The sequence below is a fragment of the Carcharhinus amblyrhynchos genome, chromosome 4, assembly GCF_965287045.1.
Source record: "Carcharhinus amblyrhynchos chromosome 4, sCarAmb.v2.hapA, whole genome shotgun sequence".
Classification (NCBI taxonomy): domain Eukaryota; kingdom Metazoa; phylum Chordata; class Chondrichthyes; order Carcharhiniformes; family Carcharhinidae; genus Carcharhinus; species Carcharhinus amblyrhynchos.
Window position 1 is genome coordinate 71228237 of NC_137327.1, and position 14570 is coordinate 71242806.

Genomic DNA, 14570 nt, shown 5'->3' on the forward strand with positions numbered 1-14570 from the left:
TGGGAAACCCCACTGACAACGGTGGGACCATAAAATCCCGCTGCCAATGAGTGGCATATTGCTTCCTACCACCACAAAACAAGCCATGAAAGGGGAGGAAAATTCTGCCCAATATTTCAAATACATGCAATTTGGTCTCCTCATTTAAGGATGTAAATGCATTGGAGGATGTTCTGGAATGAATGGGATGCCCTATGAGGATAGGTTGGGCAGACTGGGCTTGTTTCTACTGGAGACCAGAAGTGTGAGGGGTGACTTGGGGGTTGAAGTATTTAAGATCCCGAACAGTCTTGACAATTTGATGTTGAAATGATGCTTCCTCTTGTGGGTAATTCCAGAATAGAGGGAGACTGTTTTAAAATTAGGGGTCACCCTTTTAGGATAAAGATCAGGAGAATTTGTTTTTCTCAGAGTGTTGTGCGACTTCGAAGGATTGGAGATGGAGCCATTGAATATTTTTAAGGTGGAGGCAGAAAGATTTGTATTAGGCAAGGGTATCAATGATTATCAGGGATAAATGGGAAAGTGGAACTAGTAACACAAACAGGTCAACCATCACTTTGCAGATTAAGCTTGAGGGACCAAATGGCCTACTCCTATTCCTATTTTGTATGTTTATATGTACACATTTCCCCCAACTCAACTCATAGCCTACTTTAATACCTAGATACTTGTAGTTAGGAACTTGCTCACTGTCCACATCATTAATTTTTATTGCCACCATATCATTAGCTTTTTTTCCCTACAGGGTGACACAGTGGTTAGCACTGCTGCCTCACAATGTCAGGAATTAGGGTTCAATTCTAGCCTTGAGTGACTGTATGTTAAGTTTATACATTCTCCCTATACTTGCATGGGTTTCCTCTGGGCGCTTCAGTTTCCTCCCACAGTCCGAAGATATGTAGATAAGGTGGATGCCCCTTAGTAAGATGAGTAGGTTAGGTAAATTGGCCATGGTAAATGCGTGGGGTTACAGGGATAGGGTAGGGGAGTTCCTCAGTGGGATGCTCTTTTGACGATTTGATGGGCCAAATAGTTTCTTTCTTCACTGTAGCGATTGTATGGTTCTAATTCCTTATGGACCTTTGCACCAAGTTCCTGTAGATTGCTTCATTTTTCCAGATGAGACTCACAAATACCATATCATCAGTATAAATCAGCACTGCTTTGTCATGTGTCTCTGGTCAACAGCATAGAGGATAAAAAGTAAAGATGAGACATGCAACCTTGTACCTGTTCACATGGGCTGTCTTTGGCTAAATCCCAGAGACTGACTCCCAATGAATCCTGTTAGGAGGGAAATCATTATTCCAAAGTGGGAGAGGAGGGTTTACATGAAAGTCATTCAATTTCTCAAAAAGCATGATAGTTGCAGGATATCAAAAACTGAATGAAGCTAGCAAAAATATTTTATCTAATCTATCAGTGTGATATTGGATCAGCTGGACCCAGGTCAGACCAGTATCACCCACTGATTTTATGAAGTTGATAGACAAGGTGTAGCTGATTGCTAAGTGAAACACAAGATTGTTAAAGGCACTGAGAATCAAAATGGTAAAATTGTGTCAAAGTGCTGAGCGGACTTGAAAGTGGGAGTGTTTCAGATCTGACTTTTAGACCTGTTCTGAGATGCCCCCATACGCACTCTGCCTGCAAAAATATCAGTGATTCCAAATCGCGCTGCAGAAGCCTGTGGGTGAGGTTTAACACACCAAAAGCTTGCAGCTCCGATCAGCGCCTCCAACTGCACACGCGCAGAAAAGAATGATAGGATGTGACTCCCAGCCACACCGCTTCTGGGCCAGCTGCCTTCCTCTGGCTCTCACAGAGACATTACCCCCCCCCCCGCCAACAACATTACTGATCCCATTATCCCCCCACCCTCTCCGCCACCCAGACTGATCATGGGCCCCTCCCATCCCATCCCCCCACCAATCTCAGGCAGAGTGGCATTGGACCCTCCATTCCTCTCCCCCATTGATCTCAGGCAGAGTGGCAGCAGACACCCCTGTCCTCCCCACCCCCTCTGATCTCAAGCAGTGTGCTGTCAGACTCACCTTCCACCACCACCGACCCCCACCCCCCATCAATCGTGAGCAGAGCGCTGTCGGACACTCGGCATTTACCTCCTCACTAACTGGAGCACCTGAATCGGACTTTTGTGAACCATGTCTGATTTGTGCCGATTCTGGATGGGTGAACAGTGGTAAAGCCGGGGGGGGGGGGCGCGGGGGAAGTGCCAGTAAGGTTGGATGTGCAGCCCAAATGCACGTAAATACATTTAAATGGCCATTGCGCCCATTTCGGGCACAGTCCCGATTGCGCCCATTTTTAGGCCATAGCAAAGGATCACGATCCTCGCTTCATGCCCGAATTTACCAAGTTTTCGTGCCCAAAAACGGGTGCAACATGACTGTAAAATCAGGCCCAAACACATGTAAGATAGATGTAAGAGCAGCTGGTCAGTAATTAGCAGGTTCCTGAACTGAACACTTCATAGCAACCACAACAATGCTGGCTGATTTCCAAACAGTGACAAACTGTAGGTCATATGTTGAGTGGGACTCTAATGTAACTGAGAGGCTCAGAGCCAGAGTGGAGTGAGATTGTAATATCTGAGGAAAGTGTGCAGTGGGAATGTAGAAGAATTCCTGAGGATTGAGGAATTGGACTTTGGGAGCTATTGAAAGGGGTGTGAAGTGGCACCGTAGGCAAACCTGAGTAGAGTGTGGATTTGCATAGTGGGAGTTACTCAATTGGAATTAAGGGTGATGTCGAGGAGGACAGAGGTGTGGGCATCAGGAGCAGGAGAATTTTTGGGAACGGCAGAGCAGGATGGATAACAAAGTGTTTGGAGTTGGACAGTGGCAGTATTGAGGAGAATATGAGTGGAACAGAAGGAGTGCATAAAGAGTGAGTGGAGTGGAATTGGAGAAGGAACATGTTTCATGCTACGACCCCAACGGCGGAGACCAATGAAAGAACAGAACTTTCAACACAACCTGACGCTTTTAAAAACAATCAAAACCAAACTTAGTATAAATTAACAGGAAAATTGCTATCCATGGAGACTGTGAAATTAATTACAGTGTAAATTAAACTTTAAAGACCGATTTAACAAAGGGCAGTCCCAAGGATTTATGAAGTCACCTTTCAGCATAAATAATATTAATCTCAGTCACAGAACCTCATAAAGCTTTGCTCTCTGCAAGCAGAGTGTTAGTTTTTAAAGGTGACAGAACTAAGGCAACTGGTCAGAATACTGATCAATCATGATCCAATTGAAAAGGGAAACAGCCTCCAAGGGATGAACGGCCTATTCTAATGCTCATTTTCAATTTAACAAAATCATACAGATTCAGATCAAAGTTTGATATCAGGAAAACACAGGGTGATGGAATTCCTGCCTCTTCCAACTTGCTGACACAGTCATTCCTGATCTTTTCCAGTTCTTCCTCTTCATTCATTTTCCTCCAATGCGTTTTCATCAATTTGAGATCATTATCGATTTTAGATCGAACAAAATAGAATTTCTTCCCCAGTCGTTTAATCTCTTTGGCAAGTTTTTCATCATTTTCTCTGAATCGACAGTGTGAAATAATGATGAAGAAATTGTATCTTTCAAATTTCATTTCTCTGAGATATTTATCCGCTGGGAATTTTGTCGTTCCAATTCCCGGCAGGTCCCAGAAACGAACATTCGGCAGGTTGGAATGTTTGTATCCGATTGGCTCCATTGTAGTTTCTGTAGTTCCAGTTTCAGCTGCTCCCTCATCACCATTCTGAAGTCCCCTCAGTGCATTGATAAAGGTGGATTTCCCTGCACCTGATTCTCCTGTCACTGCGATGTTAAGCTCTGTATTATCCAGATCATCTAACTTCTTCCGTATCAGTGGATTAATCACCCGACCCTTTCCATCATTAGATTTGAGCTCTTCCAGACCAGAATAGGAAGACGGAACCAGCTGCTGACTGAAAGAAACCATTTTATAATATGTTTTGCAATGGATTAAAAGAAAGAATTACAATTATGTCGCACATTGGACTAGATTTTATGGAGAGTGATTGACCTCAGTCATTCATTAAACTTATACGTTTCTCAATGACTTTCTATGGATTTTTTGCATTGGAACATGAGGTGTTTAGAAATCCAAAACAGTATTGAATCCTCTGCTGGGGGTCTGGGATCTGTATAACAGGGCCAGCAAATGCAGCTAAACTTTCACCATGCAGGGAGTGACTTGAGGGCTGGAGGGGGCTCACTTATCAAAATGGGTTCCCTACCCAATTCGAGATAGGGGCAGTGGGATTGTACGTGGGCCATGTGAAGTGTGAGACTGATTTAGATATCCTTATAGCAACCGTCATCAAGGCTGCCGGTTGTCCGCAGGGAGAGATCTGTGGTTTGTGTCAAAACCTCAGACAGCAACAGAGGGAAGTGAGATGAGTCAGGGGAGACACTGGCCTGGTACCTAGTATAGGTTAGGCCCTCACTTCACTAATGCCAATCTGGCAGTTGCATGGGAAGGCGGAGGTTACCAGCTGAAATTAGAGGCCTGGATCCACATCAATGCCATCATCAGTGGAAGAAGTGGATTAAATAGAATCTGGATCCAGTGCCATTAAAAGGGTTCAATGAACCAATAGATCTGGCAGAGGGGGTGTAATGTTCACTACACCAGATAGATGTCAAGCTGACAAGCTCCAGCAAACACAGGATACATACTACTCTTGAACATACAAACATATGAAATATGAATAGAAGTAGGCCATTCAGCCCCTTTTAGGCTTCTCCGTTATTCAATAAAATCATGGTTGATCTGTCTGTGTTTCCGATTCTACATTCCATCTGTCCCCAGTAATCTTTGTATCCTTTCCTAATAGCAAGCTAACTAAAATCAAAATACTGCAGTTGCTGGAAATCTGAAATAAAAACAGAAAAAGCTGGATGAATCAGGAGGTCTGGCAGCATCTGTGGAAAGAGAAACACTGTTAATGTTGAGTCCATTGACCCTTTTAAAAAACCTATTTAGCTCGGCCTTTAAAATATTCAGTGATCCTGCTTCCACTGCCTTCTGAGACAGGGAGCTCCAAAGTCACATCTCTGACATGTAACAGTAACCTCTAATTTTAAGAGAGTGACCCCTAGTTCTGGACTCAGTCACACAGATGGCAGCGAGGTGGTACAGTGGTTAGCAATCCTGCCTCACAGCATCAGGAACCTGGTTCGATTCCCGGCTTGGGTCACTGTGCAGAGTCTGCATATTGTCCCGGTGTCTGCGTGAGTTTCCTCTGGGTGCTCCAGTTACTTCCACAGTCCATAAGACAATGGTTAGGTGCATTGGCCATGTCAAATACTCCATCAGTGCACCCAAACAGGCACGAGAGTGTGGCGACTAGGGGATTTTCACAATAACGTCATTGCAGTATAAGCCTATTGTGACACTAATAAATTATCTTTAACAAGAAAGATATAGTTCAGTGTCCACCTTGTTCAGGATCTTTTATTCTTCAATTAAGCTATGCCTTCATTCGTCTGAACCCCAGTAGAAACAAGCCCAGTTTGTTCAACTGTTCCTCATAAGATAACGCACTCATTCCAGATATCAATCTAGGAAACCTTTATAAACCTCCTCCAACATATTTACATTGTGCCTTAAATAAGGAGAGCAAAACCGCAGGTAGTATTTGAGATGTGAACTCACGAATGCCCTGTACACCTGAAGCATAGCATCCTTTCCTTTAGGTTCAATTTCTCTCATAATAAAAGGTGTGCAGATACCGGCGTTGGACTGGGGTGGGCACAGTAGGAAGTCTCACAACACCAGGTTCAACTCCAACAGGTTTATTTGAAATCAAGAACTTTCAGAGTGCTGCTACTGCATCAAGTGAGTGGAGGCAGGTTCACAAACATGGCAATATAGAAGCAAAGACACAATTGCAAGATAATTACAGATTGGAATATGAGTTTTTATGGTAATCAAGGTTTTAAATGTACAAACAGTGTGCATGGAGAGAGGGATAAGCACAGGTTAAATTGTCACAAGCCAGGACAGTTAGTAGGATCTTGCAAACCCAGGCAGTATGGTGGGGGTTACACGTAGAGATATAAACCCAAGAGGCTGTCCTCATGCGTGCGGAGCTTGGCTATCAGTTTCTGCTCAGGGATTCTGCATTGTCACGTGTCTTGGAGGCCACCTTGGAGAATGCTTACCCAAACATCGGAAGCTGAATGCCCTTGACTGAAGTATTCCCTGACTGGAAGGGAACGCTCCTGCCTAGCAATTGCTGCACGGTGTCCGTTCATCCATTGCCATAGTGTCTGCATGGTCTCACCGATGTATTACACCTCAGGACATCCTTTCCTGCAGTGTACGAGGTTGACAACATTGGCCGAGTCAAATGATTATGCATCGTGTACCTGGTGGGTGACGCGGTCACATGTGATGGTGCTGTCCATGTCAATGATCCAGCATGTCTTGCAGAGGTTGCTGTGGCAGGGTTGTGTGGTGTCGCTGTTCTCCTGTAGGCTGGGTAGTTTGCTGCATACAATGGTCTATTTGAGTTTGGTGGTTGTTTGAAGGCAAGTAGTCAGGAGATGCACCAATGCCAGCCTCATCAGGGTGCCACAACAGCTCAGTGACCATCACTGCTAGCTGTGCAGATACATGGATTTGGGCCAGTGTCTGTGGGAGTTTGCACAATCTCCCTGTGGTTGCGTGGGTTTCCTCCAGGTGCTCCGGTTTCTTCCCACACCCCAAAGATTGCTCTTAGGCTGATTGGTGTACCAAATTGACCCTACACTATTCTCCCCTAAATCTGGTTACAATAGGGCTACCATTCGCATACACACGGGCAAGTTAGGTGTAAGAAAATGCTTTGTTAAAATGGCGGCACGGGCTCGTTGGGCCTGTTTCCCGTGCTGGGGTGTTCTTTGTTCATCAGCTGTGCTCACAAGATAGCCCCGAACATCACCCAAGCACAATGCAACGCCATCCGCACTGTCAAGACCAATCGCAACATGATCATCGTACCAGCAAAGGAGGAGCCATTGTCATACTGAAGAGAACGGACTACTGCAAAAGGAGTGTACCAACAATTGAACAACCAGGAACAGCACAGACACAAATCTGACTAAAGAACACACCCGTCAACTCAACAGATTGACAAGACCTTTGATCCAAACTTTCAGAGCACCCTACGTGCCCTCATCCCACATACTGCCCGTGTTGGAGATCCTCCACTGCCTCCTGAAGATACACAAGGCAACACACCCAACCATCCCATTGTATCAGGCAACGGCATCCGATCAGAGAACCTCTCTGGCTGCGTCAAATATCCTGAAACCCATCGTACAAGAAACCCCAGATTCTGTTGCGACACTATGAATTTCTTACAGAAACTCAGCACCTATGGAGTAGTTGAACCAGCAACAATCCTCATCACAATGGATGTCTCAGCAATCTACACCAGCATCCCCCAAACAACAGCATTGCTGCAACACCCTCAGTACTCAACACCGACAACTGCCAGGAGCAATTTTACAACTCATCTGCTTCATCCTGGACCACAACGTCTTCACCTTCAACAACCAGTTCTTCATCCAGACCTACAGAACAGCCATGGGACCAAATTCGCCCTTCAACATGCCAACATCTTAATACACAAGTTCGAGCAAGATCTCTTCACCACACAGGACCTCAACCGATGCTATACACCAGATACATCACCGGCATTTTTTTCCATTGGACTCATGGCGAAGAATCATGAAATGGTTATGTGATGACATCAACAAGTTCCATCCTACCATCAGACTCACCATGAACTACTCTCCAGAATCAATTGGATTCTCAGACACATGCATTTCCATCAAGGGCATTCACCTCAGCATTTCATTCTACCACCAGCTTCCACCCCAAATATGTTAAAGAAGCCATCCCCTATGTACAAGCCCTCCATTCAAACAGGATCTGCTTAGATTAGGAGGAATGCAACAGACACCCTCGGAAGAACAGAATATGGCACTCATCGATTGCCAGTTCCGATGCGCCACAGAAATAAACCATACCGACCTTCTCAGAAGACAAACACAGAACATGACCAATGTTGATCGTCCAGTATTTCCCTGGAGTGGGGAGACTATGACATCTTCTTTCGAGCCTTCAACATGTCATCAATGACGACGAACATCTCGCCAAGGCCATCCCCTTACCTCCACTACGCGGCTTCAAATAACCGCCTAACCCCCAACAGACCATTGTGCACAGCAATCTACTCAACCTTCAGAAGAAGAGTGACCATGACACCACACAGCTCAACACAGCAACCTCTGCAAGACGTGCCGGATCATCGACATGGATACAACCATTACATGCTGTGTACATGTTGACCACAATCCACGAGATACACAGTACATACTCACGTGTCTCAGCCAACAATGCCTATCTCATACGCTGCAGGAAAGTGTGTTCCAAGGCATGGTACATCAGCGGGACCATGTTAACGCTATAACAACGGGTGAACAGACACTACAATCACCAGGCAGGAGTGTTCCCTTCTGCAGTAAAGGGCATTCAGCCTCCGATCTTTGTGTAAGCGTTCTCCAAGGTGGCTTCAAGACGCACGACACGCATTCCAATCATTCTTCACGTTTCAATCTGTAATTGCTTTGCAATTGTGCCTTTGTCTCTACATGCCATGTTTTTGAACCTACCCCAACTCACCTGATGAGCTTTCGGAGCACTACTCCTTCGTGATTCCAAATAAACCTGTTCTCATATTGTAGTTGTTACTATCAGAGGTGCCTTTACTCTGAGATCATAAATAAGGTAGTCACTGGTATTGTGAGACTTCTTACTGTGCCCACCTCAGTCCAATGCCGGCATCTCCACATCCTGTTAGCTAGCCAATCTTCTAATGTGTTACCCTCTACACCATTAGCTTTTATTTTCCACAATAAACATTAATGTGCAATTTTATCAAACATCTTGTGGAAATCCATGTACGATATGTCAACAGTTCCTCTTCATCCACAGCACATTTTACTTCTAAGTACCCAGTTATAACCCCTTTAATAATCATTCTAACACCTTTCCTGTGTAGATGCCAAACTAACCGACCACCAGTTTTCTGCCTTCCTCCCCTCTTGAATAGAAAGGTTATATGGGCTACTTTCCAGGTCGATGGAACCTTTCCAGAATCTAGTGAATTGTGGAAAATTAACACCAATGCATCTCATATCTCATTAGCCACCTCCCTTAAGACCCCAGGAGGAAGTCCTATGTAGGACGTGTATGGGGTAATACCTTTGGCGGGAGAACATGTCGCGTCCTTTCAGGGCAGTTTGTCCATCCTTTGTCCCCACCTGGCACTCAGTTCCCACCTCTGGCTCCCCGTAGCTGTTTACATGCGACAGCGGCCACACCCCGGGCAATGGCCTCAACAAGCCGGCTAAACCAGGTGAGGGTAGCCGAAGGGTCTCAACCCTTGGTGAGATAGAGGGATGTCTATTCCAGCACGTGAAGACAGACTCTGGCGGATTGAGCGGAAGAGACCAACGGAAGGTCCAACGGTCAAGAAGGCAGTGTCTGCGAGCGTCGTGGAACGTGAAGAGCAGAACAAGACACAGAAGACGTCCTAGTCATCCACTGCACCTAGTCCCACCTCCATCCATTATGACTCTTGTCTTGCCACTGGATCTAGATGGGAATTGGGAAGAGAGAGTGAGGCTGACGCTGCACAACTCTCCCTCACTTTAATCCAAATCAAGCGCCAGTCTAGACACCATCATCATCATCATCTTCATTGTCCTGTTCAACCTTTGAAGTCCTGTGCCGATGGATGAGTGATGAAGCAGGCGTGGATACACTGGGAGCTGTAGTCACGGACCTGCACGCAGGCAGCTCAGGTCTAATGGTCGTTTTCCGCTGACTGAAGCAGCAGTGAAACTCTGTGCCTACCTGGGCGGCTGAGTAGTCCTCTTCAGGAACGCACTGCTCACCTCTGTAGAATGAGGAAGGGGCTAGAAAAGCTGCCCTAAACATTGCCTGCTTCACTACACCCTGGCCAGTTTACCACGGCTGGTGGGGATCCCATCTTGCTGTCGAACAAACAAAATAAAACACAAGGTGACACCGCTCACCGTTGGCACTTGGAACGTGCGCACGCTTTTGGACAACCCTACAGCAGACAGACCAGAGAGAAGAACAGCCTTAGTTGCCAGAGAGCTTGCAAGATACAACATTGACATTGCAGCCCTGAGTGAAACTCATCTTGCCAACGTAGGTCAGTTGACTGAATCTGGAGGTGGATACACTTTTCTGGAGCGGTCGCGGCAGCGATGAGCGTCGTGATGCTGGAGTTGGATTCGCCGTCAGGAGTCACCTTGTTCAGAAACTTGCTAGTCTACCCAAGGGTGTGAATCACCGGCTTATGACATTACAGCTTCTGCTACAGAACAGAAGTCAAGTCACCCTGATCAGCACCTTTGCCCCCACAGTGAACAACCTGGATGAGATGAAAGACAAGTTCTACAAAGAACTAGACGCCCTACTATCAGCAGTGAGCAGTACCGACAAGCTGATCTCGCTTGGCGATTTCAATGCAAGAGTAGGGTGTGACTCTGTAATCTGGCTGGGAGTCATTGGGAGGCATGGTGTGGGCAAGTGTAACAGTAACAGCCTACTCTTACTGAAGAGTTGTGCAGCACACGACCTCCTCATCACCAAGACAACCTTCCGTCTGCCTACCCGTAACAAGACCTCCTGGATGCACCCCCACTCTAAGCACTGGCATCTTATCGACTATGTCATTGTCAGGAGAAAAGACAGGCAGGATGTTAGAGTGACCAGGGCCATGTGTGGTGCTGACTGCTGGACAGATCACAGGCTCATTGTCTCCAAAATGAGGCTCCGCATCAGACCCAAGAGGCGAGCACAAGGAAGCAAGGTTATGAAAAGAATCAATGCGGCCAAGCTAAAGAACCCCAGCATAGCTTCAGCACCGGCTGAAGACTTACAAATCAAGCTTGCTGACCTACAACTCGCGGGCAGCACTAAGGACGACTGGGAACGCTTCAGGGATGCTTTCCATACATCTGCGCTGAAGACGCTCGGGCCCTCCACCCACAAGCAGCATGATTGGTTTGATGAGAACGATGAGGAGATACAGGCACTACTTGTTGAAAAGCACTGTCTTCATTGGGCCTGTCAGAACAACCCATCTTCAGCTGCCAAGAAAAATGCTTTTACCAGTGCTCGCAGGACAGTCCAGAATAAACTGCGTAAAATGCAGGATGTCTGGCTGAGCACCCAAGGCAGATGAAATACAGATATTCGCTGACAGGAACTGCTTGAAACAGTTCTATGACGCCCTCAACACTCTCTATGGACCTCAGTCTGTCAGGAGTTCCCCCTCTTGAGTACAGATGGTACAACTCTCATTAGAGAGAGGGCTCAGGTCCTGCAGAGATGGGCTGAACACTTTGAAGCCATCCTCAACCAACCGTCATCTATTAACGATGAGGCAATAGACAGGATTCCCCAGGCTGATATCAACAGCGCCATGGATGACCCACCAGTAGTAAATTGTCACGAAAGCTGTCAGCCAGCTATCCAGTATCAAAGCCCCAGGGGCAGATGCCACACCCGCAGAGATCTATAAAGCTGCTGGTCCTGCACTTATCGAGAAGCTCACTGAGTTCTTCCAGTCCTTTTGGAAGCAAGGATCCATTCCTCAGGAACTTAAAGATGCTTCCATCGTACACCTCTACAAGAGGAAGGGCAATCGGCAAGTATGCGACAACCACCGAGGAATCTCGCTGCTCTCCGTCACAGGAAAAACCCTCGCAAGAGTCCTGCTAAATCGTCTGGTCACTCATCTGGAGCTGGGCCTGCTTCCAGAGTCACAGTGTGGCTTCCACAAAGGTCGTGGGACTACTGACATGATTTTTGCTGCGCGCCAACTTCAGAAGTGTCAGGAGCAGAATCACGAGCTCGACAACCTTTGTTGACCTCGCAAAAGCCTGCGACACTGTAAGCCGACAAGACCTGTGGAAGATCATGTCAAAGTTCGGCTGCCCTCCCAAATTCATTCAGATGGTACGCCAGTTCCATGATGGTATGACCAGAGTACTGGACAGTGGAGAATCATCTGAGGCTTTCCCAGTCACCAATGGCATCAAACTGGGCTGTGTGCTCGCACCCACACTGTTCAGCATGATGTTTACTGCCATGCTGAATGATGCCTTCCAGGACAGTGTTGCTGGTATCAGCCTCAAGTACAGAGTGGATGGGAAGCTTTTCAACCTGAGGAGACTTAAAGCTATTACCAAAGTGAAAGAGACAGTTCTGAGAAATTTCGTCTTTGCCGATGACTGCGCCATGTATGCTGGCTCACAGCCAGAGATGCAAGTCAGTATGGACAAATTTTCCACGGCTTGTGACAACTTTGGACTCACCATCAACATTAAGACCACCAAAGTCATGCACCAGCCTGCTCCTCACGCACCGTACACAGAACCCATAATCACAAAGGGCAGAAACTACAGGCAGTAGACCAGTTCACCTATCTTGGCAGCACCCTCTCCCAAGCAGTGACTATTGATACAGAAGTTAACTGCAGAATAGCAAAGGCAAGTTCTGCTTTTGGTAGACTGCGCTCCACTGTATTCCCATACAGTCAAGGAATCAGCCCAGCAACAAAACTGAAGGTCTACAGCGCCGCAGTACTCGCTATCCTCCTGTATGTCTGTGAAATGTGGACTGTGTATAAAAGGCATGCAAGACAGCTCAATCATTTCCACATGACTTGTCTTCACAGAATATTACGCATCAGATGGCAAGACAAAGTACCAGACACTGAAATTCTCTCTCGAGCAAGACTACCATCAGTCCACACGCTGCTGATGAGAGCACAGACCCGGTGGGCAGGTCATGTCATCCGTATGTCAGACAAGCGCATACCCAAGCAGCTCCTTTTTGGGGAAATCTCTGCTGGAAGATGCTCGCATGGAGGGCAGAAGAAACGTTTCAAAAGACACACTCAAGGCCTCCCTGAAGTCATTTGACATTGACACGACCACTTGGGAAACGCTGGCACAAAACCACCCTACCTGGCGCTGCCTCATCCACAACGGCTGTCAAACTCACGAAGCAAGATGTATTGCTGAAGCACAACTTACACGCGAGCTGCGCAAGTCCACAGCCAACAGCACAACAACTACAGTGTCTACACAAGTCTGTCCAAAATGTGCCAGGACATTCTGTGCCTGAATTGGCCTGATCTGTCATCTTCGGACACACCGCAACCAGCCTCAAAATGACTCATGGTGTCGACACCCTCTTCGATGATGATGGTCAAACAACATCTTGAGGGGAATTGCTTGATTGAGCAGACGCAGCACGGTTTCGTTAAGGGGAAGTCGTGTCTGACATATTTACTGGAGTTCTATGAGGATGTGTCTAGGGCGGTGGATAGAGGAGAGCCGGTGGATGTGGTCTTTCTTGATTTTCAGGAGGCGTTTGACAAGGTACCTCACAAGAGGTTATTGCAGAAGGTCAGGGGACATGGAGTTGGGGGTAGGGTGTTAGCGTGGATAGAGGACTGGTTGTCAAATAGGAGGCAGAGAGTGGGGGTCAATGGGTACTTTTCGGATTGGCGATTGGTGACTAGTGGAGTGCCTCAGGGGTCGGTGCTGGGGCCTCAGCTATTTACCATTTATATAGATGATCTGGAGGAGGGAACCGAGTGTATGGAGTCGAAATTTGCTGATCACACCAAGATTGGTGGAACGGCAAATTGCGCGGACGGTGTGGAGAGTCTGCAGAAGGATCTAGATAGGCTGGGCGAATGGGCCAGGAACTGGCAAATGGAATTTAATGTTGGCAAGTGTGAGGTGGTACACCTTGGTAGGAATAATGGTAGGAAGGGTTATTACTTCCGTGGAGAAAAACTGCAGCAGGCAACGGTGCAGAGGGACCTCGGGGTCCTTGTGCATGAGTCGCAAAAACCCAGCTTGCAGGTGCAGCAGGTGGTCAGGAAGGCAAATGGGATGCTGGCCTTCATAGCGAGGGGGATTGAATATAAAAGTAGGGAGGTCTTGCTGCGGCTGTATAGGGCATTGGTGAGGCCGCAGCTAGAGAACTGTGTGCAGTGTTGGGTGCCGCACTTACGCAAGGATATTTTGGCCTTGGAGGGAGTGCAGAGGAGGTTTACTTGGCTGATACCGGAGTTGAGGGGGTTGAGCTATGAGGAGAGGCTGAATAAACTAGGCTTGTACTCATTAGAGTTTAGAAGAATGAGGGGAGATCTCATTGAGACATATAAGATGATGAATGGGATGGATAGGATAGAGGTGGAGAGACTCTTCCCGCTCAGAAAGGACAGTAGGACTAGGGGGCACAGCCTCAAGATAAAGGGGGGGCGGTTTAGAATGGAGTTGAAGAAGAACTTCTTCACTCAAAGGGTGATGAATCTCTGGAATTGTCTGCCCGTTGAAGTGGTGGAGGCTACCTCGCTAAATATTTTTAAGACGCGGGTTGATGGGTTTTTGATAAGAGAGGGGATTAAGG

The 14570-nt window shown here is 46.9% G+C and overlaps 1 protein-coding gene across 1 annotated transcript; it reads right to left on the reverse strand.

Annotated features, from left to right (window-relative positions):
- Nucleotides 1-2928: 2928 nt before the first annotated feature.
- On the reverse strand, nt 2929-3986 carry LOC145342443 (T-cell-specific guanine nucleotide triphosphate-binding protein 2-like). Its single transcript, XM_080188004.1, has one exon. It carries the CDS (start codon nt 3984-3986, stop codon nt 3267-3269), a length of 720 nt encoding a protein of 239 aa, XP_080044130.1. The 3' UTR covers nt 2929-3266.
- Between the last annotated feature and the right edge of the window lie 10584 nt (nt 3987-14570).